Source organism: Cyclopterus lumpus, chromosome 9 (assembly GCF_009769545.1).
Source record: "Cyclopterus lumpus isolate fCycLum1 chromosome 9, fCycLum1.pri, whole genome shotgun sequence".
NCBI classification, from domain to species: domain Eukaryota; kingdom Metazoa; phylum Chordata; class Actinopteri; order Perciformes; family Cyclopteridae; genus Cyclopterus; species Cyclopterus lumpus.
In genome coordinates this window covers 8654602-8679624 of record NC_046974.1, presented here as the reverse complement: position 1 = coordinate 8679624, position 25023 = coordinate 8654602, and the positions used below count along the sequence as shown (strand labels likewise).

The 25023-nt window shown below is 44.8% G+C and overlaps 1 protein-coding gene across 7 annotated transcripts in view; it reads left to right on the top strand.

Annotated features, from left to right (window-relative positions):
- The first annotated feature begins 3899 nt into the window (after positions 1–3899).
- Positions 3900–25023, top strand: part of tet3 (tet methylcytosine dioxygenase 3) — a 40021-nt gene continuing 18897 nt past the window's right edge. Inside the window, exons 1-2 of one of the 7 annotated variants that reach the window (XM_034541799.1) lie at positions 3900–4280; positions 10748–10807. In XM_034541799.1, coding sequence (XP_034397690.1) covers positions 3915–4280; positions 10748–10807 — 426 coding nt within the window. In that variant the 5' untranslated portion in view covers positions 3900–3914. Of the gene's footprint in view, positions 4281–9406; positions 10051–10747; positions 10808–12326; positions 12882–15747; positions 15825–15875; positions 16422–16446; positions 18132–19394; positions 19801–25023 lie in introns of those variants that run through there. The other 6 variants (XM_034541802.1, XM_034541805.1, XM_034541804.1 and 3 more) reach the window with 6 other exon arrangements.

Here is a 25023-nt window from a genome sequence, read left to right as displayed (position 1 = left end):
CTAAACTTTACATACAGGGACTTACAAAAGGTGCAGTTCTTAACTGATACATAAATACATATATTTCAGCTACGATGGGGGGCTCAAACAACCTGTTAGATTAGTGATAGCTAAAATATAACCTTTTGACTATAAGCTGAATAATAATTAGTGTTTTGGGCCTTCTGGTAACTTGTTCTTAATAGTATAATGTATATAATGTAGTATATAATGTACGCAGGCACTGTTTTTGAACCACGTCTTCATCTGAACCTCCATCGTCTTTACTGCCACAGTCCAACATACCGACATAACTCCTTTTCTGCAGCCGAGACTACGGGATCAGGAGGCCGACCCTTACTTGTGTTGTGATGAAAGACAGCAGAGATACCTGACCTCTGTCAGCCGGGGGTCATCGCTCCCCTCCTTCTGAGCAGAGAGCAGCAACCCAACTGTGTGCAGGAGGGTGGGGGTGGGGGGGGGGGGGGGGGGAGAGATCCTCCTCATTCCCCATCGTGATGTCACAACATCTGGTTCAGACCTCATGAGGGAATCTCGATTATAACCCACTCGTAAACAATCTAGCTGCCAATATAACATCTTAAGAGCAGTTGTGTGAAATAATTATGTGATCACAATAATTACCCCCCCCCCACCCCCCACCCCCCCCACCCCTCCTCTGCTCCAGCTGACAGGACTCCAGTCCATAATTTACTGATGACTTGAACCCCTCCAAAAGATACGACACCTCTCTCTCTCTCTCTCTCTCTCTCTCTCTCTCTCTCTCTCTCTCTCTCTCTCTCTCTCTCTCTCTCTCTCTCTCTCTCTCTCTCTCTCTCTCTCTCTCTCTCTCTCTCTCTCTCTCTCCTTCCCCCCTCCCCACCCACCACCCCCATCTCCGGCTCCATTGACATCGCGGCTTCAGTTATGTCATTACGGTCGAACTTTTTCGCCCGGAACTTTTGTTGTTGTTTTTTTGTAAGCGCCTTTTTTTCTTTTTTTTTAAGCTCTCAATTAATGTTGTTATGCCGTTAAGGCACTTTAGTTAGATTTGCATCATTTTTTTTTTCATTTTGCAAAGCGGTTTGAAGGCTGAAGCGAAGAGGAGTATCGATGCGTTTAAAGAGCCCCGTGGTACGTTGCCTCCTTTCCTTGTGACCATTGTGCATGTGTTTTCCTGCGCGGACGTGGGTCGCTTTTAGCAACACTGGTCTTTATTTGTTTGCACAACATTTGAGTAACAACAGTTTCCGAGCTACATTATTTCGCCTTTTGGCCTTTATATCATATATGCTATTTATGCATGACGTAGTTCATTATTTTACTAAACATGAGGACTTGTTCTTGGTGGCCATCTGACGTATAAGATTACCACCTCTGCGGTAGTTCGAGGTTGTCACGTGGATGTAAATCGAAGTGTGTATTCACACCTGGTTAAAGTGCTGTTTTTGTCACCTAAAGCAATCATCCCCGTGTCCCTCGCGCGTGGCGCTGTTGTGTTTAGTGTATTCTGCTGTAATGAGGATTATCTTAATGTAAATCTAAGGACGCCTGTTAGTTTTTATCTGATTGCTTTGGGTCGGTGTGGGCTGGCCGAGAAGTGTCCCCCCCCCCCCATCGTGGGTAAACCACGTGGGCGTACAGTAAAAGTCACAACAGTGGCAGAGCGGGAGCTCATTAACAGTACAGGCGACCGCCGCGCGATGAGACCACGTGCGCAGCCGGCCGAGCGCGTGCTACTGCTAGCCAATTATAACTTTAACTACATGAGGTTTAAGTTCTGCAATTAGCAGAGTGGCTAAGAGAAAACTAGGAAACATATTTGAGTGTCAAGACATTTGTGTCTTCATTGGTGACATTAGTGATTCACATGACTTTACTTCACCTGTGGGCCAAGGTCACCTTTTCCCGAATGAAAGGTGTCACAGGTCTAGGAACTGCCAACTTTCATCTCTCCAGCAAAATACTTCATATTACACCCACAATTGGACCCACATTAGGTATGTTTGGTAAATTAGGTGATACTTACACGTTACACAACTTTACAAAAACAATGAAGTAATAAGGCAAAAGTGCTTTCCGGCTAACGCTGCATGCTCCTTAACGTTAGCTTACTAGCAAAGCTGCAAGCAAGCTAATGTTAGCTGGTGTAACGCATTTGTTTCATCCCAGCTTTTTGGGGAGATTATTTGTTTTGAATAAGTCTCTTTTATTTAATTGTTTTACAAAGGTGCAGAAAGCAAAGCAACCACAAACATTAGCAACAGCCTACTGCAAAATAGACCAATTTGTGATTTCCCACCTTGAAAGGCTCTGATTTAAAAATCCATATTAATGCAGCCCTGAGAGTAATATTAAAGTTAATAGAAATGTAGCCTTCATATTATATAGTGGAGTTTGCCCTCTGCATTGCTGATAACCAAAAAATAAATCATCTTCAGTGCAGGCTGTGAAACCAGGCAGTCCGCGAAGAAACATTGGGGTTTTTCTCAGCACAATTCACTTTATTGACGGTTGACTGGAGCGTGTGACCATAAGACAAAGGGGACTGTCCCTGGCATCGACTTATCACCCCCCCACCCCTCTTTCATTCAGGGAGACATAAGCCTCCCGTCCATGTGGGGTCTGCCATTAAAACACTGTCTTCTCAAAGCGCTCAGTTGGCCTGCATGGCTATGAGCCAACTGCATGCACAGCACTGACAGCTGTGTTTGGAAACCAGACAGTATCCAGACAGCATTCAGGGGCGTCACACTGAACTCTGAGGCAAAGCATCTATTATCAAATGCTACACAGACGGTTATACCAACCATGCATTTACATGCAGGGCTGTGAAGTGACATATGACAAGATAATATTTGGTCTATCTGATCAATTATAAATGTTATTCAGTAAACTATATTAGTCCATCTTAGTCAACTATCTTAGTTGATCTTACTACCCTTTCTTTTTGTAATGGACACATGAAGGGTTTTCCTTATAATTGCCTCCGATCTTAATCACATAGTTTTAGAAAAAGGGCTACCCTGAGGCCTGAAGTGGACAAAGATAAGCATTTTTTTAACCAACCCCATACCAACCGAATGTATTTGATAGGTCGAATCAAATTAGCAAATAATGTAGAAGTATGCCATTAAAGACAGATATCCATACACAAGACATTCAAGCTATGGTGCACGGTCACACCGGGAAGTGGCACAGAGTCCCTTGAGAGATCTCACAAGATAAGTGGTGATGCAATGTATATGTAATATGCCTCAAGTTCTCTTCATTCCTTCAGTCAGCAATATGAAGAAGTTTTGCAGTTGGTACATTTTGCTAAATCATGTATAACTTTATAAGAAACACACATGTATGTGGCACATGTATGTTCAGATCTTTAATGTGGGGTATATCAAAAACATATGCCGTTTAAATGCACTCAAAAATACTATGTAGAAAATAAATATGTATCAATACTTTTATATTTTTTGCATTTGATTAATACATTTGAGTTGTATCCCTTTGTCTTTACAGACTGTGCAGACTCCAGCTATGCTACCCAGACTGTGGTGGATCATCTACCATCCCAAAGGGTAGCCGAGAAAGATGGTCTCCATACTGCAAGTTACAACCAGGATTCTCCAGGGTCACCCGGGGGACCGAGAACACAATATATTAATCAAGCTGTCCCTGGAGGGCTCAGACTAAAAGACAAGATAAAGCAACAGCCCACAGAGTCAAATGGATCGGACAGACAAAGTCAATAGCACAGACTGATCTGAGACAAGTTATCTACCTGCCAAAACAAACTTGCAGCAAATGCCGCCAAATATTCATTGTATATTTGGATGGTGTTGAGTTTTAGCGGCACTTTTTTTTCAAATTTATTTATTGTTTATTTGTGTTTTTCAATCTTGAGAGAGACAGAATAGACTTAGGTGAGGACAGTCACCATGCCCAGGCCAATGGAAGGGCCTGGTCCGCCACCTGAGGACATTCAAACATTCTCCATGGACGCGGAGGAGACTCAGTCTCTCCTCATGCAAAGGAAATCCTCAGAGAAGACGTCTCCCCTCACCAAATATATTGAGATGGAACACCAGCAAGCGGGACTCTTCTCTCTGCCCCCCTTCGATGTCTCCCTGGACACCGCTGCTGGCCTCCAGAAAAAAAAGAGGAAGAAATGTGGGGACTGCACTCCATGCCTCCGCAGAGAGAACTGCGGGAGCTGCGCCAACTGCCTGAACCGCAAGACGGGCAAGCAGATCTGCAAGCTGCGCAAATGTGATCAGCTGAAGAGGAGACGGGATGAGTGGGAGGTGAGTGGTACTTGTGTTTCAAGGTATTGTTGTAGTCACATGGACCATGCATGTCTCAGAGACACACTGGAGCTTTTCTTCTCACTAGAAGCAGGTTCTGCTTTTAGTCAGCTGGTTGTGGTCGTAGTACCAGAAAACTAAAGGAGAGCAGGGAGTGTATCCATTCCTTTCACCCACCTGCTGCATGCTCTTTCATTACGGACATTTACAGATGTAGTTTGAGATGTCCATTCAGAAAGATAGCATAGAGCTTTGTTGCTGCTGGTGCTACTAATTGCATTCCTTATCTGTCAAGTCTTGACCTGTTTGTCCTCAGGCTGGGTTTAGAGGACTTGTCAGTAGCACGTGCCATTTATGCAAAGTGTATATAGCATTTATTCAAATGGCAAATCACTTGTACTCGGAATTGGAGTCCTCAACTCAAATTTCAAATCTTACATTTACAGTTTAATGTTTTTCGCTCCTCATTAACTACTATTCAGCAGGGCCAGAACGGATGGAAGAGATGGTTCTGCCAACTAAAATATACTCATTGAGTGCACTTTAAACAATGATGCCACTGTGTGTGTTTTATAAACATGATTAAACAATGACATTATAACTGCTAAAACAAATAGTATATTAGAAGATCCTATTATAAGGCATGGCTACTGTTAAAAGGTATTTTGACAGATAATTGCAATATATAAAAAAAATACTTCAATAATCCATTTATACTTTTTTAAGCAAAAAAGCAAAACATTCTCAAGTTCCAGCTTTTGCAGTGAAGATTTTCTACTTGTCTCTGTTTTAAATACATAGTAAAGTGAGTATCTTTGGGCTGTTGTTTGGACAAAACACAACATCCATTTGGGCTCTGGGGAATATTGATTGTAGAAAAATGTCTGTGTCTCACTATTTTCATAGATCAAACGAAAAATTGTCATCATGAAAATAGTCTGTCAGATAGCTCACCTTTGTCTTGGTCTATCTTGGTCTTGTTTGAGTGCTGCCGCTAATCTATCCGTATATTCTGAAGGTGTTTGAGTTCACACGTTCTCCAGCCTGTGAGGATGTAGAGTTGCAGCTGTATTATAAAGCACCTAGTGAGGCCGTCACACTTTATTGTATTTAAAGTAGAGATCTAAACTTTTTCCTGAGGGGCGCCCACTTTACCTCATACATCTGTGTGGTTAATAGAGTATTTGCTTGTCGTGCATGTGTGCTGAGGATACAGATGTGGAACCTTCTAATCGTGGTTATAAATCCAACTTAAATATTGCCTTGAAGATAAAGCAGTGGAAAAGTTTGAGTCTGTTTGGACAGACTGTGAGTGCAGTGTTTGTGTGTTTTGCGTGGCTGAGAGACCGCGAGGGCAACCAAACGGCAGCAGTGGAGAATTCCTGCAGTTGCCTGGGCTTTGTCCTTTGACCTCTGAGGCTTCGAGTGAGGGTGGGGGTTAACCTTAGGCCAGTTTGTATTTGTGTGTGTGGGTGTGTGAAGATAGAGGAAGAGTGCATTTTTTAAAAAGTGCACTTCTGTGTTAATAGAAGTGCACGTGTGGGGGTGTGTGTGGGCGGGGGGGTTGTGTGTTTGTATGTGCATCAGCGTCTTAAAAGCGGGGGATGGGCTCTAAAGACAAGGAGGAGGATGGGAATATGCCGTATTGGAGGAGGAGAAGCAGGAAAAACCAGACCTGCCTTCTAAAGCATGACCAAGAACGCTTACTGCTCCTCCGAGGGCTGTCAGCCAGCAAAACAAGCACATGGCCAATGTTTCTGTTCCCAACATTCCCAACTTTTATCACGGGAAATTACAACTAAACTATTCGATCTTTCTTTGCAACGCCAAGAACTAAAAAGGGCAGGAGCTGTTACATGATCTTTATAGGGACAATTCTATTACCAATCTTTATGAAATGAAACGCATATGCCATAACGTTTGTAACCGTTTACAAAGCACAGCAATTTCCATGCTAAACTATTTTTTTGTCTTGCAAAGTAGAATATTTCTATGCGTCGGAAACACCGTATAGACCACGACAACGCCGCAATAAAATGCTGGTTCATTTGAAAGATAATCATATATATTTTTTTTTCCATACGTGTGTGGAATCCTTTCAAAAAGGTTATTTTTTTATTTTTACGAGAATCAATTCATAGTAAGGGCTTCACAAATCAATATGAGTATTGATCAAGTAAACACAAGGAGAAGAATATAGTCAGGAAGCTGCATCTTGTCCATTAGTGTGTAGCATCATGGGGTCAGTGTTTGTGATAAAAGACCAGTAACTGTTCGACTCGCCATTGTGTTCAATTAGCAACATCAGAACTTGTTGTCAAGTGATTTGGACTGTTGTTTTTTGATGCCTTCCCTCCCACTTAGTATGCCTTGAAGTGAAGATCAGAGATGCAGATTACTTTGCAGAGAGGGACATGACATGTTGGTGTTGAAGAGTAGAGCTAAAGTCAAGAGGAAAAGGCACACAGTTTGTTTAGCCACAAACAGGAAATCAGGATTCTAAGGCCTGTCCTGTCTTGTCTGGTGAGACGTTTCTAAAGTGGCAGCAACCACACATGGGGGTCTCCTGCAAAATGACAATAGTTTATAGTAACACAATTTCAGTTTTAAATGAACAAACACTAATTGCATTAGTGGTTTATGTGACGGAAATTCTTTGTCAGTATGTTTCACTGGATTTGTTTCGTCATGTAGTCATATTTCTTATTGATCATAGATCCTAAACATCAATGATGGTAGGCAGTGAAGCAAAGGTTATTGGGATTACAGGGATTTATAACAAAAATTGGACATAGGTATACATGGATACATAATGATCATAATGCAGCTTCTCCCAGACCACAGCCGGGCCAAACCTCCTTGTGGCCTCCCCCTGCCTCTGACACTGTACTGGTATTTGATTATATATTGTTACAGAACGATATCTACTGCTTCATTCCGAAATACCAATTCTGTCCCACAAAGATTTCTAATCCTCCACTATTGACAATGGTGAGTGCCGTGTGTTGCAGCATCAAGAGATGTTCAGTAGCTTCGTAAGCTCTCTTCACTAAGTGTTTCCCATCTATCCATCCGTCAATATCCCTCCCCCACAGTCCCTCCATCTCTGCTCCCTGACCTGTATGCATGCAGCAGCTGAGTCCCTTATTGCCTGGTAACCATATCCTCCATCTTCTCCCATGACAACAGCTCACTGTTGTGAATATGGGCAGCAACTTAACCTCTGGCTGTTAGAAATATACACTACTAACATTCACATCCACTTTTCTTACTTAATAGCCAGGTTGAGATTGAGTTTTCTGTCCACGTTCAGGAAACACGTCTGTAATTATTCATGTGAATGAAATAGAGGGGTGGGGTTACCACAACGATGTGCAGTATAAAGACCATGGCAGACTAGCTTAATCAATACAATTAATTAGACTAAATAGTCCAATTGCAGGTAAATTACCCCAGCATCCTCTTACTCCGTCCATCCTCCTGAAACCAAATGACCAAACGGCTATAGTGAGCCTCCCCCCCTAGTGTCATATGTAGTGAGTGTGAGTGTGTGGGGTTGGTTACTTTGCAGGTCTGGGGAGACTCTTGTTGAATGAGGTTGAATAGGTAATAATAGTTGGGTAGATAGGATTTGCGTGTGAGTGAATATGCTCTGTGAGTGATTGCAAAGTGTCCATTGAAGGCTGTGAATGTCTGAATGAGGAGGAAAGGGTTGATTGAATGAGCGATGTGCTCGATTATGTTTCGTCCTCTTGATTTTGCGTTTGGTTTCTCTCTACTCTCTTTCTTAATGCTGCCTTTGCTAAAACGGTTACTGCGACTACAAAGCTCGTACGACTACCGCTTCAAGTGCTACGACTACCCCGGCCACCTGTAGCGAAGCCCATAGAAGCCGAGCGGCCGCTCGTGCTTACCGGCTTACCCTAAACACGCCTCTGCTCACACATAAACACACACACACGCACACATTCATACACACACGTGCCCCATCTGACGTCAGCAGAGGGGATTTCCCAAGCTATCCGAGAGCGTCAGACAGACACCACAAATGCTGTGTCACTGTGTGGCTGCCTCGCCTCACCGCGCCACACTTCAGCTCTCTTTTTTTCGGTTCTCTCCCTGTTTCCGTGCCTCTCGCTGTCTGTCCATTTCGCCTCCATCCACCGTGTCTTGGCCAGCCCGCATGAACTTTCGCTGACTTTGTCCTGTCTTGCGGGGCGGTTACTAATTCAACTGCCGTATGCACTCGGGCAAGTTTTTGCACTTTTTTTCAATCGAAATCGTGATTAGGTGTTTTAAAACTTCGGCTTTCAGAAAAGCTGATAATTTACAAATTTGAAGAAAAAATGAGAAATGCATCCAGGGTACCTGGTTGCCGGTTTGGATGAAACCATTTCCCTCTGGCTTTCGTGGTCATGCTCGGCAGATGCTCTCGACCACTCAGAATGTAAACATTATGAACCAAAATATGCTCGGCATGTCATTCTGGCAGCTTAGATTTCATTTTTGCACGTGCTTTGGAGATCACGGATTTCTACACAGAAACAAGATGACATCTTTACGGCCACATTTTCGGTGTCTTCACTTGCTTTGAGTCAGCATGTTGGGCTTTGCTGTGTAATTGTGCAGTTTGCCTGTCAGTGGTCGTGAGGCTGTATGAGAGGGTGTGTGTGCGCGCACGTGTGTGTGTGTGTGTGTGTGTGTGCAGTCTAGTCCAGTCCAGTTATTGCAGGCAGCCCTGACACAGATGGTGCTCAGTGATACCACATACCAGAGGCATTGTTTAGGGAAGGCGAGTTCGAGGAGATAATTGACAGGCATAGAGAAAACCCATCCCCCCTACACACATACACCTCCCGTCCACCTTCACTCCGTCCCTTTATGTCAGCCTTTCTTTTATGGTGCTACACACACACACACACACACACACACACACACACACACACACACACACACAGACCCTTTCTCTTTTTATTTTAACCTTTTTACTGGCTCCAATTTCTCTTCTACCTCTCTCTCTCTCACACCACCCTCTCTCTCGCTCTCTCTCTCTCTCTCTCTCTCTCTCTCTCACACCACCCTCTCTCTCTCTCTCTCTCTCTCTCTCTCTCCCCCCTCACCACCCTCCTTCTATTTCACCCTAGCAGCAGAGCCCAGCCCGGCATCTGATTGGTGGACGGACAGCCTTTGTGTGCTATCTCTAGTGTGACGTTTCTCCGGCGAGCTCTGTGTGTGTTTGTGTGTGTACATTTGTACATGAGTGTATTTGTTTGAAGAAAGAGACAGGGAGTAGGTGGTTGACGGTGCATTTACATCATGTATGCAGAAGGACGGAAGAAAAAGAACTGAACGGGTGGGAGAGGAAGGAGTGATAGCGATCACAGAGAAGAAAAAAATCCCTTGTGTGTGTGTGTGTGTGAGCGTGTGTGCGGTAGACCTATTGGCATACTAGCAGGGGAGAGGGAGGGGGTAGAACAAGAGAGCAAGCGACACAGTGAGAGAGAGAGAGAGAGAGAGAGAGAACGTGCGTACGAGGGCTCATGTAAAACCAGATTAAAAACACAAGATGGCTTCCTGAATGGGCTGCTGGAACACAGGCGAGAGAGAGAGACCGAGAAAGAAGAGTGGAGAGGTAGAGAGAGAGAAAGAGAGTGCGAGAAGAAAGGGATAAAGGAATAGAGGTGAGGACAAGAGGAAGCCTGAGTCTTCTGATGGGGATTCGGCCAGCGGACGGAGGAGTACAAACCAAGGCAGCTCAGAGGCTTAGAGGGTAAATATTCATCACTCCAGACTATTTTAGGATTGATAGGTGGGTGGGTTGGGGAGTGGAGGGGGAGAGATTAGGTTGGCGGGACTGGGGAACAGCTCGAGACAAAACACATCATTTAACATTGAGACATCCAGGGCCATGTAGACAAGGGGGACATGCTGTGCCAAATAAGAAGATGCTATTGTTTTATATAGTCAGCCCTGCTTTGATGAAGCATTTCCATATATTGCATCTTACTCTCAGCTAACCTATTCACTGACACTTGTGCATGTTTTGCCAATTTACCCTTTAAAAAACTGGGTTATGCAGCCTTTTCTAATGCATATATTAGGAAGGCTGCGCCAGGTCGGTATACAAAGATTACATAATTCTATAATTGAAATTGAATCTGGCTTTGCTGTCTCTCATTCTCTGTCCCAGCAGTAGAGGGAAGTGCCGGCTCACTGGTTGAACACAAATTAAAGAAAAGACATTTGTGTGCATGGCTGCTGTTTGATGGTTGTTGAGGACGACAGGAACGATGAGGAAATTGTGTGTGAAAAGGCATACAAAGGGTGGTCCTACTGTCCTTAATGACGAGTCTTTTTGAAAAGGCCCTTGTCGCATTATTCTATTGATTGTTATTCTCACCCCCTCCCATCTCTCTCTGTCTCCCTCCCTCTCCCCCCCTCTCTTGTTCTGTTGAATGGCTATACAGGTGGAATATTTTGAAGACAACCAACGAGGCTGCTTGGGAAACCCTGAACTGGCAGCTGAGGTAAGAAAGAGCATTGTGTTTGTGTCTCAGTTTTGTTGTGCGTATGTGTCACATTATCTCTGCCATCTATGTGTAATCTCTGTCAATGTGGCTTCAATTCTCAGCTGTAGGATCCTCAGTGTAGTGAGGCTCTTGTGAAGTGTAATTGTGGCGGTAGATCAACGTCCAGTTCCACGACTCTTTCTGTCGCTTGTTTTGCATTTTTATAATACCTCAACACTCTGTTCAATTAGTTATATATGTGCGTATGTATTTGTGCGAACAGGTCAGTTGGTTTCAATACCTATTTCACAGAAAAGGCTGTAATTGTCAGCGCTGTGTCGCGAGGTTGTCACTATTTGCCGCTCGCTCCGGCGAACACACAAGCTCATTGTATTAGCCCGTATACCATCGCCGGGTGGAATAAAGGTGTACCAGACGTCTTCAGGCATCTGCCTTCACATCCGAGTAGCAGTGCTTGGAAGCTGGCGATATTAAACTTAGGTTTTATTTTCAAGCCGTAGTGAGCTGAGTGCCACAGTGAGGAAGTGGCGGCATCCTCAGTTTAAAGCGCCCCACGCTGCCCGCTGATTGGTGCCAGAGCCAAGCATGTGTAGATACAAGCGACCAGGGAGAGGAGGAGGGAGGAGGAGGAGGTAGCCTTCGCGCTGGCTCAGGAGCCAGGGGGGCCGTCCTTCTTCTCCTAGGTTCTGGAGTCAAATGAGGTAATGGGAGTAAAAGTTAGTGGGTCACGCATGCGTACGCGTTTGATTGTCGGGCGTAGTAACCTGTGGCGTGTGGCCGCTGAGAGATGCTGTTCTACAGCTTGCCGAGTCGGGGCACGCTTGTGTATTTGTGTGAAAAGGAAGTTTGAGCGGCGAGGCTTCGTTGAGAAAAGATTTATTAAGCACCAAATAAGCTGTTGTCTGAGTTATAACAATGGTGTGATGTCCTCTTCACGTAGATGAAAGAACGTCTCTGATTTGACTTGCCAGCACAAGCACAGCAAAACCTCTTAGAGTTGTAAACCTAGACATGTGGAAGTGTCAAGATATGACTCAAGGACATTTATGCCAGCAGATACATGCAGCTGTGTTTCTACAGTGATGAAATATACGTTAGTTAATCATTTTCAAATGTCACGAATGGGTTTAGCTCAGTGACATACTCTGATTTACCTCTAAGCCTACTCTAATCCCCATCCATGTGTAGACAGTCTCTTTATCTGCAAGAGACATACGACCATCTGGGAAGTTGAAGGGGAAAAAAAATGCCCCAACTGTCAATTTGTGGGAAAAGCTGTAGATTGTGTTTCATAAGTTTGTGCCTTTTGTGGCCTTCCCGATCTCCTCTTTGGTGAAGGTCATGTTCCTTGATGGAGCCTCTATCATGTGAGACGGGCACTATTTTCTTGACCATTTTCACAAGTAGTCATCCAGTATTTTCAGGAATCTCGACATCAGCTCAAAGACATTGGAACATATACACATTGTGTGACAGTAGCTAACATAGTTAAAAGCTAGTCAAGCTGCACGTTCAATCATTTATTTTCAGTTCCGCTGTTCAGAAAGCAGAATTAAGAGTTTAAAACCACAACAGGTTACAAGACAGACAGACTGCTCTCGTGTGATTTTCTTTCCACACCCAAACACAGGATTTCCTCTCGCTACAAGAGATGAACATCACACAGTACAATGGTGGGAAAGAGTCGAACGTAGAGCAGAAACACTGAAACCATGCACGACAGCAGATGGAACGTTTGTTAATCATATGTTTAGCCTCGCATGGAATCCCCAGCCCCATTGGCAAAGGGTTAGCACTGACCTAGTTTCCGTGGCAACACTGAATGTCTGATGACATCATTGCTTTAATTTGAACTCTAGTCCGGCATCCACCACATGTCTGTAAGTGTGTGTATTCGTGTAGTAAGTGGCTTGGTATGTAGTACAGATTCAGGAAGTGGAGAGTTTGACATCACCTGTTCCATTCACTGTATTTACCGCTCTGTAAGGTTTCCACTCAGTCAGTAAAGAATTGCAGCTTTGTTTCCCATGTGCCTGGACACGGAACTAGTGATCTAATGGAGGATTAAAATGTGAGTAACCAATAACGTATAGTCAACAATTATATTAGTTTTCAAGGGTTTAGGGCTCAAGATTGCACAGATCTTCCTTTTGATCTTGGAGTCCTGTTGTCATGATCTTGCTTTCGTCTTGACTGTAACTCAAATGTTGTTAGATGTGGAAAGACGCATCTTATTCTTCTATGATACTCATTGTTTAAAGACACTGGATTCTAATTAAAGGTGTTTTTTGAACCAAAATATAAACAAAAAAGGCAAAAAGTGTCCTTAACGTGATATAATATCTGTACAGAATTTCCCAGCAGCCTGATAGCACTGATCATATGTGCTAAGTTCAATGTGAACAGTTGTCTTCAGTCTAAAAGGTGACTGACTCTATTTACCAATTCAACTTCAGCTGCACCCTGCATGCAAACCCAGGACGAGTTGGCTGCTACCAGCCAGCTCTTATCTCTACACTGGATCATGTGTGGAAGTGCAATTAGTTGTCACCTTCTTTAATGGTTGTAAAATAACCATTTTATCAAAGACACCCCAAGGACTTGAAAACATCACATTGTGTAAAACCTCATGGCATTTAAAGTGACATTACACTGTATACAGTCACCAACAATCGCCTCATTGGCATGCAATCATTAATATATAGGGACTTGCCAAGCTCTGCACTCTTCTCAGGTTTCATCTCAAATGAGTGACAATTAGCAGATGTTTGCCTCTGCACTGTCTGTCCTGCTTTACGGCTCATACCCGTGCATGTGCCCGGGAACAAGACTGAACTGAGTCCTAGACTGGATCAATACCCTGCATGGGACGCCAAGTTGTGGATGGTGGCTTGTTGGCATCGGTGGAGGTATCTGTGTTTGATGTCGTTGGGAGGTTGTCGGCCGCCTGGTGCCGCAGTTAATAAAAAATGAATGGAAAGAGAAGGGGGAGGAGCCCTCAGCTGTTGCTCGAGCTCTTTAACTCTCACCTCTCTGGTGGCTGCTGTGCTGCTCCCACTGGGCACCCACTTCATACGATCCTGAATCCCACTGCTGCCTGACGCTGCCAGGTTTTATGCAACACAGCGCCACAGCTGTTACAGAGTTTTCATCATACACTATTTGAACACAGTGGAATTCAGCGGAGGTATCCAAAAAAAGGTTAGGATTGGACTGATGATAATGTAAGACAAGGCATGGCTCAAAAACCTCACGTTAAAGGGACAAAACATCATCCAGCCACCATCCTTTAGGAGCCCGCCTTTCGCTTGCATGATTAAAGATACATTTTGACCTTGAGGTAAATCAGGATAATTTAGAGTATGTAAAGAACAACATGATTTCATAGTACACAGTTAAGTACTGGCCCTTTAAGCTTGGCTTCGCCTGACTTGAACATATGGGAAGCTAATCTTAGCCCAAGTCCTGAGAGAGACAAGGCTGGCAACGAGCCACTGTGCGGAGCTGAGGAAGGTTGCTCCTGCTTTCTCTCTCACATCTGAGCAATTTCTGATTCAAACCCCATAATAGTGTCTCCAAAAAGTCATCACATAATCATTGAGGCTGTTATGCGTTTCACTTGAAACGCATAATACAAAAATGCTCCAGTATTTGAAACAACTGTGTCCTGTTAATGATTACATCATTGTCCAATTAGATTTGACGGCTCAGCTCTTTTTCATGACTTGGCACACGTTTGCCTGGCAGGTAGTAAGAAGTACACAATGTGCTTTTATTGTTTTTGACCCTTTTTATACTCACTTGTATTTATCATCCATGCCCTGTCTGTCTGTTCTCCACTCTCTTTGTCTCAGAAGCATACTCTATTTATTGATTACATTCTTCTCCTTCTCTTCATGCCGCTAACCTCCGCCACAAAGAGCTGCCTCTTGAAAACAGCGCCCCCTCCTCTTCCTCTTCCTCGATATTTTTTTGAGGCTCCACCCACTCCAACAGCCCATCACAACCTTTCTTTTTTTCTCTCCTCCCACCCAAACCACTCCTCCCTTTCTCTTTGTGAGGCTGGGCAAGGGGGGGGGTAGGCCTTCCCCAGCTGGGCTGTTCGTGCCGACTTGCACGTGCCGAAAGTCAGAAGGTATGACTCAGACTGGATACCCTACACTCAAACACACCCTGAACTTAACGCCAGCCTGCTTGCGAGCATGTCCGGGTAGGAGGGTGGAGGGAGGATATGGGGGGGGGACAAAGGCAGAGAAACAGCCAAACAGAGAGCTGCAAGGTTGAAATAACAAGGTGATGCCTAAAATATGTCAACAGTCTGTTACCCATTATAGACAGATGGAAAGAGACAGTACATCCATCCATATATCTTTATACATCTGCATAAAGTTGCACCTTTTTATATTATCCAATACAAAAAAGACAATGTCAATTGTTATCACATTTTGTGCCTGGTTTGCTAATAAAAATACAAAACTTGGCGTTAATAATAATAAACTAATCCTGAGAATAAGATTTTCCAGGAAGATATTAGTCTTATTTGTTTGACCAGGCTGAAACACTTTGGGTTGCTTCTTCTCCGTTAAATATGACGTGCTAAGTGTAGCTCTGCAGCCTCTTGTCCTGCCCACCAATAAACCCAGCAACCCTCAGTGAACAATCCAATACTGTATGCATACTAGCGTGCATATGTGCACACAGAAAAGCATTGCCTCTGCATTTGCTGCCTGTGTGAGCATTGTTTAGTGTCTTTGCCTCTGTGTGTTTGCCATGAGAAACAGGCAAGTATGTGTTAAATGAAATATAAAACGACAGAGAGCAAAAAGAGAGGGGGAAGGAGAGGGAGAGCCATAAAGTGTGTCAGATCAGATGACCTTGATGCCATTGGACTGCAGGGCATTATGGGGTGGGGGTGGGGGTGCCTGGAAGTTGATGAGAGCAGTAGGTGGAGTCAGCAGACAGGAAGAGATGGGAGGAGGGGAAAGGACCCTCGTGTCACGACCGTGATGCTCATGTGAGTTGTTTAATGGCTGTTAGAAAAAAAAGCTTCTCTTTTCTTTTTCTTAAATGGCCCCTTTTCTCCCACGGATGAGAGGTAATGGAGGTGCAGAAATAATGAAACCACATAAATTCTTGTAAAAATAAAAAAATTCACCCTTGGTAACCTTGAAACAGAACAAGTGGTTCTCTAGTACCATAACACAAACAGACCTCCCACTAGCGATGTGCTGGCAATATTCTAAGAAGCTTGTTTCGGTGTGTGAGGGTTTTATGTCAGGACTTTATCGAGAAGAAAAGAAAAAGATGAGTCAGACTTAGTCATATGTAAGCCAACCTAACACACACTGCTGAGGATGGACTTGTGTTGTCAGTCATCCCTCCTACAACCAAGACCTTTCCTCTGCGCTGCTGAGAAACAGTGAGTGAGGGACAAAGAAGTGAGAGCGATGGAGAGAGAAAGAGGGAAATGGAGAGAGAAAGAGAGCGACGAGGGCGTGAAACAGCTCACTTGACTTGATTGTGAGATGAAGTGATCGATGTGAGAATTGGAGCGTGTGTTGTACTTCCCTACTCTCTCTCTCTCTCGATGCCCGGTTACCGCACGTCTAACGTAAGTGCGCAACATACTTCAACTGTTATTGTAATTTTCTCTTGAGCACTCAGTGTGGTATGTGAAGTGAACTCAGTCAACTAGAACAGAAGTTTAAAAAAAGAACACAGTTAAAATGTAATCCAGTTATAATAATCTGTCACGTTGCTCTGTTATCTAAATGAGAAGTAACACATTGTGCTCATGGGAGGGGATTTCAGGTCAGCTCTCTTTGGCAAATGGCCTTCTCTCTATCATTGTTGCTTATCTAGATCATCCAGTAAACTTCTATTCTTTTGTCCAACTGCCAGAAATGTTGAACAATGTTCTACCTGCAATGACACTTGCTTTATGCTGCTGGTTTTGAGTCAGTGTGAATCAAGAATATTGTGCTATAGTTTAGTTTTATCAACCTACGTACAGTACATTTTGGCATATGTAGTGTATTTCCAGCGTGTTGTTTAGCACCTGCCACACGTGTCGAGGAGGTTCCCACTATATTGGTGGTTCGGTCAAATCCGACTTTTACTCAGCTTGTGTGTCGTTGATGTCACGTTTGATAGTGCAAGGTAATGTATTTTGTTGAAGTACGGCACCCTTCTCTAGGTCACATGTTCAGCCTGTGTTTCTGTTTAGTTTTCTGGATGTCCGTTTAATAATAGCCATGTGGTGTCATTCATTTACCGAACAGTTAGTATTACATTTAGTTGTCAGTTAGCTTGAATAGCTGGGAAAAAACGTTTTATACGCGTGCAGCGTTCAAGGACAGAAATGCTCTGTTGTGTTCAGTAGTTCTTTAAAATGAGGAACCGTGCGCAGGGGGGAGCATGTGACTCATGGGTTAAGTCGAGTCTTGAGCTTTAAACGCTGTGTCATTGCAGCCGGGGGAGTGAGCGAGCACAAGGGAGCCGGCTGAATGAAAGAGCATGTGTTCGAGTGTCCGTTGGTGTGTGTGGTTGGTGATAGTGGAGAGGTGGCATGTGATGACACATGTGCCCACCCAGTGGTGGAGGCAAGCGTCCTGGTGGTGAAGCCCTGATGACGACGATGACGACGATGACGATGTTGCTACGTCATCGCCACATGTGTTTCCCACCTCTCTTGCTCATTGCGCTCCCTCTCGCTCATTGGCACTCCTTGGTCATGTGACCCAATGCTCTACTTCTCCTCTCCTTCCCTTAGACAGCTTAGGCTGCGCCGTGTTTCTCTTTGGGATTGACGCTCATCTGTGTGTATATCAGAATATGTGTGGTAACTGAGAGACAGACAGTGTACAATTTTACAGGGCCGGAGAGCCGGGTGCGTCAGAAAGTGTCGGAACGGAAATGCAATAAGCTATGCTAAAAGGAGAAAAGGCTCAGGAAACAAAACTGAGAGGCAAATAGAGAGAGGGAGGCGAGAGGCACTTTGAGAAAGCCAGAGAAAATGAGAGATCACGAGAAACCGGGAAAGGCTACTGAAGTTGATCCAACTATAGCGCAGTGTAGCCGGCACAGAAATATAAGAGAAGAAATACTACGCAGGAGCGGACAGCGATCTGCATGGGGAAGACGGCCATGTTTCCCCCCACCCTCTCCTGCTCCTCCTGGTTAGATCTGCTCCAAAACTCCAGCAATGTTCGAGAGAAGACAGGAGACGCCACAAGGCCGGTCAGCCAGCAAGTGGGCGAGAGGAAACATCCAGCGGTCATGACGACGTTGATGATGATAATGAAGCCAAGGCAGAATAATGGTGAGGAGAGAATAACAAGAGGACGTTATCGGGTCGACAGGAGAGGACAGAAGTCTTGCGTTCTCAGCGAACTGTTCTGGTTTGATTACTTGTGGTAGCTGTCTTCATTTGGCAACAACCCGCCGATCCTCTCGCCGTTTATGCCCTCTTCTTCTGCTTCATCATCATCTTCTCTCCCTTTACAGAATCCGTCACATAATAACCGAGCGACTCTGTTTTCTGTCTTCCCTCTCCTCTGTGTCTTCTTCCATTCCTCTCTCCTCATCCTGCTACTCTTTCTTGCTGATGTCGAAGTATCATCCGCTGTTCCCTCTGCGTTGCCCGGCGTCTCGCTCTTTTACCTTTTGTTGTAATCATATCGCCATCGTTCTTCCATTTATTTTCTTCCCTCGTGTAGATGAGGGAGCTGACATATATAGACATATATAGAGTGTCGAGGAATTGTCAGGGTCTCTGAACATCAGCTTCCTTCAGTCAAAAACCTTCCACCTCTGTATCCTTTGGATCTTTGGATCCTTTGGGCCAGCTCCCTCTTAATTTACCAACCTTTTCTCTTTCTTGTGCGTATCGCCTTGCTAGTGAATCTGTTATCAGCCACAGGTATAAGATTGAAGCTTTTGGTTTCAACGGCGACCGATGTGATCGCGGATGGAGATCGAAGAACCGTTACCGGTGGCTTCTCCTTTGGCCCAGGGCTGAGTCGGATCTAGAGACTCAAACACGGAACGGAATCTCTGTCAGGAAAACCAGATGCCGTTCGCAGAAGGCATAAACAAGCATAAACATCACGTTGCTTCTCTTTGCTCCTTTTCCTGTTGACGGCGTTGTAAGTTGAGATTGTGTATTCGCTTGGCATCCGTCGATTCGCATCTGCACTCGAAAGCAAAATGCCAGCACTAGGCTTTTGTGGATTAACAAAACACACAACATCGCCTTATATATATATATATATATATCATCACCAAATGCAGTAGAGCAAGGAGTGCTGAAGGGCGTGGATAGAGACAGAGAGGTTGCTCATTGGTAAGAGCTCTGCTGCACCGTGCTGTTTCCTAGGCTGCCGCTAAAAGCGACTATCCCCCACAGCTCTCTCTGTTTCTGCTCACTGCACACTCCTCCATTCCATCGTACGTGCCCGCTGTGGCTCAGATAATGGCCTCTCGCTCTGCACACACTGGAGTGAGAGAGAGAGAGAGAGAGAGAGAGAGAGCAGAGGAGATGGAGGGAGAGGCTGCACGAGAGGGAGGGGAATGGAGGGAGGGAGAGAGAGGGGAAGGTGGGGGCTGCGAAGAGAAGCCGACTGCATGTGTAGCCGAGAGAAAGAAAGAGGATATTGAAAAAGGGAAGGGAGGAGCAGACAGAGATAATGAGAAAGGAAAAAGGAGAGAACAGAAAGCGTCGGCCATAAGAAGAGGCAAGAGAGAAATGAGAAACGTGTGTGCAGTGCTGGGGGGAAGTGTGTTGTTTGTGTGTGGCTGGCTGTGTGTGTGTGTGTGTGTGAATGCATGCATGTGTATTTCGCCGCTTGCTCTATCTGTGCGCCACACAGACTGGAAGAAATAAAAAGGAATACAACCCAAAAAGTCCCGATTGCTTTTGGGCTGCTGTGCCGGCAAGCAAGTCTCATGCTCCTCTCTGTCTCCTCTTCTGTCTGGACGTCTAAGACCGCGTAAGTATACGCCGCTGGTCCTCCGGCTCTCAGCCGGCATTCATATTGTCAGGGTCTCTGCTTCATGTTCCTGCTCGGCACGGCAGCAAAGGAAGGGGTGGGGAAGAAGGAGGAGAAGGAAGGGGGAGGAGGGGGAGGGGGGGGGGGGGGTTGTGTATCTGGGATTTAGGTTCAGCTGTCTACTCACAAGCTGAACTTAACCCCCTCTCTACTACAGGCTACTACAGTATCTATACAGGCTTTGTTTTCACCCTCTGGTTTGTCTTTTTTGCAATGTCAGTGTTAAACAGCCTCTGCTCGGCTCTCTCTCACAGAAACGTGAACGCTTATCTTGTTTAAAGGGCTCCGAGACTCAAATGTCTGGTCTACCAGGTTCTGCAAGATCTTAGCCGGTTGGCCGTGTTCATGTTATCCGTTGCACTTCTTTGTGTGTGTGTGTCAAGCACATGAAATAGAAGTAACACACCTAAACTTCTGGCAAGAGAGTGAGCTTGGTCACAGTGTTAATATTTGTCAAAACATGTGGTCTGTACAGTCCCAGGCACACACATAGGTGTAAAGCGCTGCAGGTGTGAGCGCAGCATTTACATCCTGGACTCACCGGAAAAAGTTATTCAAGGTTAATCAAAGCTCAGATCATGTGAGGATTCCAAGAGCTCTTAGTTTGCGTGCAGTGCGGTATTTATTATCTGCACCGGCAAAGTGGAGTAAAGGTTTGTTCTTAGTGTGCAGCTTGAGGTGCTTTAAACCCACGTGACTTGCGTCACTGACGGTGTTTTGTATGTAACTGTGAGAAAAAGAGGAAAAGAGAGTGTCAATGTGACTGATTTCGGTGCAGTGTTGCAGTCACTCTGTTTCAACACACTGCAGCTCTCATAACTGCCGTGCCCCCCTTCCTCTTTCTCGTCTGATGCCACTGATAGTGCAGACATGGGGCCTCTCACGTATTGCATGCCGGCTGTTCACTGCCCCCCCCGGGTCCCCCCGACAGACACCCGGCGCAGAAGGTGGATTCAAAAGACCTGAGCATACTGCCTGTCCAGTAATTAGCCACTTCAAAGGCCCATTTCAATAATATTCAAATGATGGGGAAGCTGGACGTCAGGCTCCCTTCTACTGTCAAACACTGATAGATCTACCAACAGAAGCCATGTTATTTCTTTCTTTTTAAGTCTGAATCAGGAAGTAGCTCACAGCTAGCCTGAGGTTAGTTTGTGTGTATGGGTAAGGAATTATTTATATCTCCATTGCTCTGTCTTTGTCTCAGTTTTCTTCTGTGAGGTCAAATGTGTCCTTGCAACAACAATGTTGATGCCTGTAAGTGTCCTTTACAGTTCATGATACTATTGTGGGTATGCTGTCTGTTCATAGTACACACACAGATTGAAGAATTTGACACTAGAAAGGTTATTAATGCAGTGCGTTGCCTTCTCCCCAAAAATGTATTTATACATTGAGTCTGCTATTGTATTCTCACATGAGCTATTAGATATGTTGGAATACACTGTTTAGTCACAACATGAACTCTGTCAATGAATGCTGAGGCTGCCCTTGGATTATCTTTGTTTGCTGTTCCTCTCATTTGATTATAATCTACAAGGAGCTAACCTGGGCTGAATACTGTTTACAAGTAACATCTTGGCATTCAAGTGAATAAGACCACAACAGTTGGCTTCAACATGTCAAGAAAATTCATATTAGTAGCGAAATGTAGCAACTATCTTTTCATTTTTTACACTCTTTTTTACTTAAATGTAATGAAACTCCAGCCCCTGGTGCTGAAATCTGACTAAAAGAAACTGAATGCTTTGAAAATGTAATTTGACCTGAATCCAGGTGATGTGTTTGCAGTGTAACGTTGGTAACTGTCCAAATTTTGACTCGGAGAGGAAGATATGTGGCTGCATGTATCAGCTCCTGATACGTGTTACTAACTCGCTGAGAAAGTCTTTAAGTCTACCGAAATGACAAAAGGCATGAGACAAACAATCCCTCCCTTATTTGTGACTCTTTAGAAAATACGACTGAAGCAAACAAATATATTAGCACCTGTAAACTTAAATGAGATGTTATAGTATCTGTGTCCTTTCTCAAATGTTCCCAAAAAGGTGAGGAACAATATGCAAGTCAAGTCGCTGAATATTTCCTCACTGCATCAGTTTCTCACATGGCAACCTCTTTGGTCATTAAGCCAGGCATGAAAGTCGTTTTATAGTCACAGTTCACAGTTCAATTAACAATCTGAACATTTATGTCCACGACTAGTCTAAAGCTAGAGGGGCAGTTATGTCTCCATTCACCAACTCTTTCAGCCATTTAACTCCCTTCCCCTTGATAAATTCCTTTATTTGCATTTAGTCATGAGTACATTTTGAGGGTTTCTTTAAATACTTGCTCATGTTCGTCAAATGTTGTGTATCTCAAGGCAACCGTGGGGGTTTGGTGAGATTGTTCGACTGAGTCATGTGAGCAGAGCCACACAACCAGGAAAACAGACTGTTTCAACAAACAACTGTAATGTTCAAACGCTAATTCATTTTCAAAAAAGGACTTTTACAAACTGGTCCAGTGCGGTATATGTTCAGTTTGCTATGATGAATTATCTTAGCATGACATACCAGTCTCCAGATATTCAGGTCATTTTATGTTTGCCATTTAAGGTCTTGTTTTGGTTGAAAATGTCTTGTGTTTGTGATAATCTCACCAGTGAATTACATTACATTACATTACATGTCATTTAGCTGACGCTTTTATCCAAAGCGACTTACAATAAGTGCATTAAACCATGAGTCCAAACTCAGAACAACAAGAATCAAGCAAGTACAATTTCTTCAATAAAGTTAAACTACAAAGTACTATCCGTAAGTGCCATTTAAGTGCTACTAAAGTGCTATCGGTAAGGGACATTTAAGTGCTACTACGGCATTTAAGTGCTACCTATTCAAGGTATAGTCGAAAAAGATGTGTTTTTAGTTTGCGCCGGAAGATGTAGAGACTTTCTGCTGTCCTGATGTCAATGGGAAGCTCGTTCCACCAATGAGGAGCCAGCACAGCAAACAGTCGTGATTTAGCTCGAAGTGAAGGAGCTACAAGCAGATTGGCAGAAGCCGAGCAAGTGAACGGGCTGGGGTGTACGGTTTGACCATGTCCTGGATGTAGACTGGACCCGATCTGTTCGCAGCACGGTACGCAAGTACCAATGTTTTGAAGCGGATGCGGGCGGCCACCGGTAACCAGTGAAGGTCGCGGAGGAGCGGAGTAGTGTGGGTAAATTTCGGTCGGTTGAAGACCAGTCGAGCAGCTGCATTCTGGATGAGCTGTAGAGGTCGAATGGCATTAGCAGGTAGACCTGCCAAGAGGGAGTTGCAATAGTCTAGCCGTGAGATGACCAGAGCCTGGACCAGAACCTGTGCCGCCTTCTGAGTGAGAAGAGGTCGTATTCTCCTGATGTTGTACAGCATGTACCTACAGGAGCGTGTTATTGCGGCAATGTTGGCAGTCAGGGAGAGTTGACTGTTGAGCGTCACTCCGAGGTTCCTGGCAGTCGGTGTCGGAACCAGCACTGAGTTGTTGAAGTTAATAGTTAGGTCGTGGGTGGGAGAGCCTTTTCCTGGAAGGAGGAGAAGTTCAGTCTTGTCCGGGTTAATTTTCAGGTGGTGTGCGGACATCCACTGAGAGATGTCGGTCAGACAGGCAGAGATTCGTGCTGCTACCCGTGTTTCAGATTGGGGAAACGAGAAGATCAGTTGGGTGTCGTCAGCATAGCTGTGGTAGGAGAAGCCATGCGAGCGAATGACAGAGCCAAGAGAGTTGGTGTACAGAGAGAAGAGAAGAGGACCAAGGACTGAACCCTGAGGGACCCCAGTAGTCAGAGGCCAAGGCTCAGACACAGATCCTCTCCAGGTTACCCGGTAAGAGCGGTCGGTGAGGTAGGATGAGAAGAGTGAGAGCGCGGTGCCTGAGATACCCAGGTCCTGGAGGGAGGACAAGAGGATCTGGTGGTTCACCGTGTCAAAGGCAGCGGAAAGGTCTAGAAGGATGAGGACAGAGGAGAGAGAGGCTGCTCTAGCAGTGTGAAGCTGCTCAGAGACAGCAAGGAGGGCAGTCTCTGTTGAGTGGCCTGTCTTGAATCCAGACTGGTGGGGGTCTAGAAGGTTGTTACAGTGAAGAAAGGAGGAGACTTGGTTAAAGATAGCTCGCTCTAGAGTTTTGGAGAGGAAGGGAAGGAGAGAGACAGGTCTGTAGTTGTTGACTTCAGATGGGTCGAGAGTGGGTTTCTTCAGGAGAGGGTTGACTCTTGCCTCCTTCAGAGAGTTAGGGAAACAGCCGGTTGAGAGGGAGGTGTTAATAAGATGGGTGAGAAAGGGAAGAAGGTCCGGAGCAATGGACTGGAGAAGGTGAGAAGGGATGGGGTCAAGGGGGCAGGTGGTTGGGCGGGCAGAGGTTACCAAGGTAAGAACTTGATTGGGAGACAGGGGGATAAAAGAGGAAAACAAAGGGGAAGAAGGTGAAGTTACTGGAGGTGTAGTTGAGGAAGATGGATTAGTAAATGAAGAGCGTATGTCGTCTATCTTTTTTGTAAAGTAGTCAACAAAGTGGCTTGGTAGAAGGGTGGAGGGAGGGGAGGGAACAGGGGGGTCAAGGAGGTTGGAAAAAATTGAGAAGAGCTTTTTAGGGTTAGATAAAGAGGATTCGATTCTGGATTGATAGAACAAACTTTTGGCTGCAGAGATGGACGCAGAGAAGGAGGAGAGAAGAGATTGATAGGCAAGCAGGTCGCTGGCGTGTTTGGATTTTCGCCATTTCCTTTCCGCTGCTCGCATAGTGGCTCTCTCGGCGCGAACCGGTTCGGACAGCCACGGAGCCGGAGAGGACTTGCGGACCTTTCGAGTCGTAAGAGGACAGAGAGAATCAAGAATGAATGAGAGTTGTACTGCACACTTTTGGCTACAGTTCTTGGAAGTGGACTTCCTTTTATCTCACTTAAAGTGTGTGTATTGTATTTAGTTTTCTTCACTACTCAGTGTGTGTTTAATGCCCCACCTCACACACAAGGTCTCCCAACACAAAAGGTGACTAGTTTAAACTAGTCACAAAAGGTGACTAATTTTTTAAGTCCAACTAATCTGTAGCACAGTGTCCATTTATAAAAAGTGAAACTAGGTTACATGCCCTGTGACTTGCTTGACAAAACACTTGCCTGTTATGAAAACACTCTCCTAA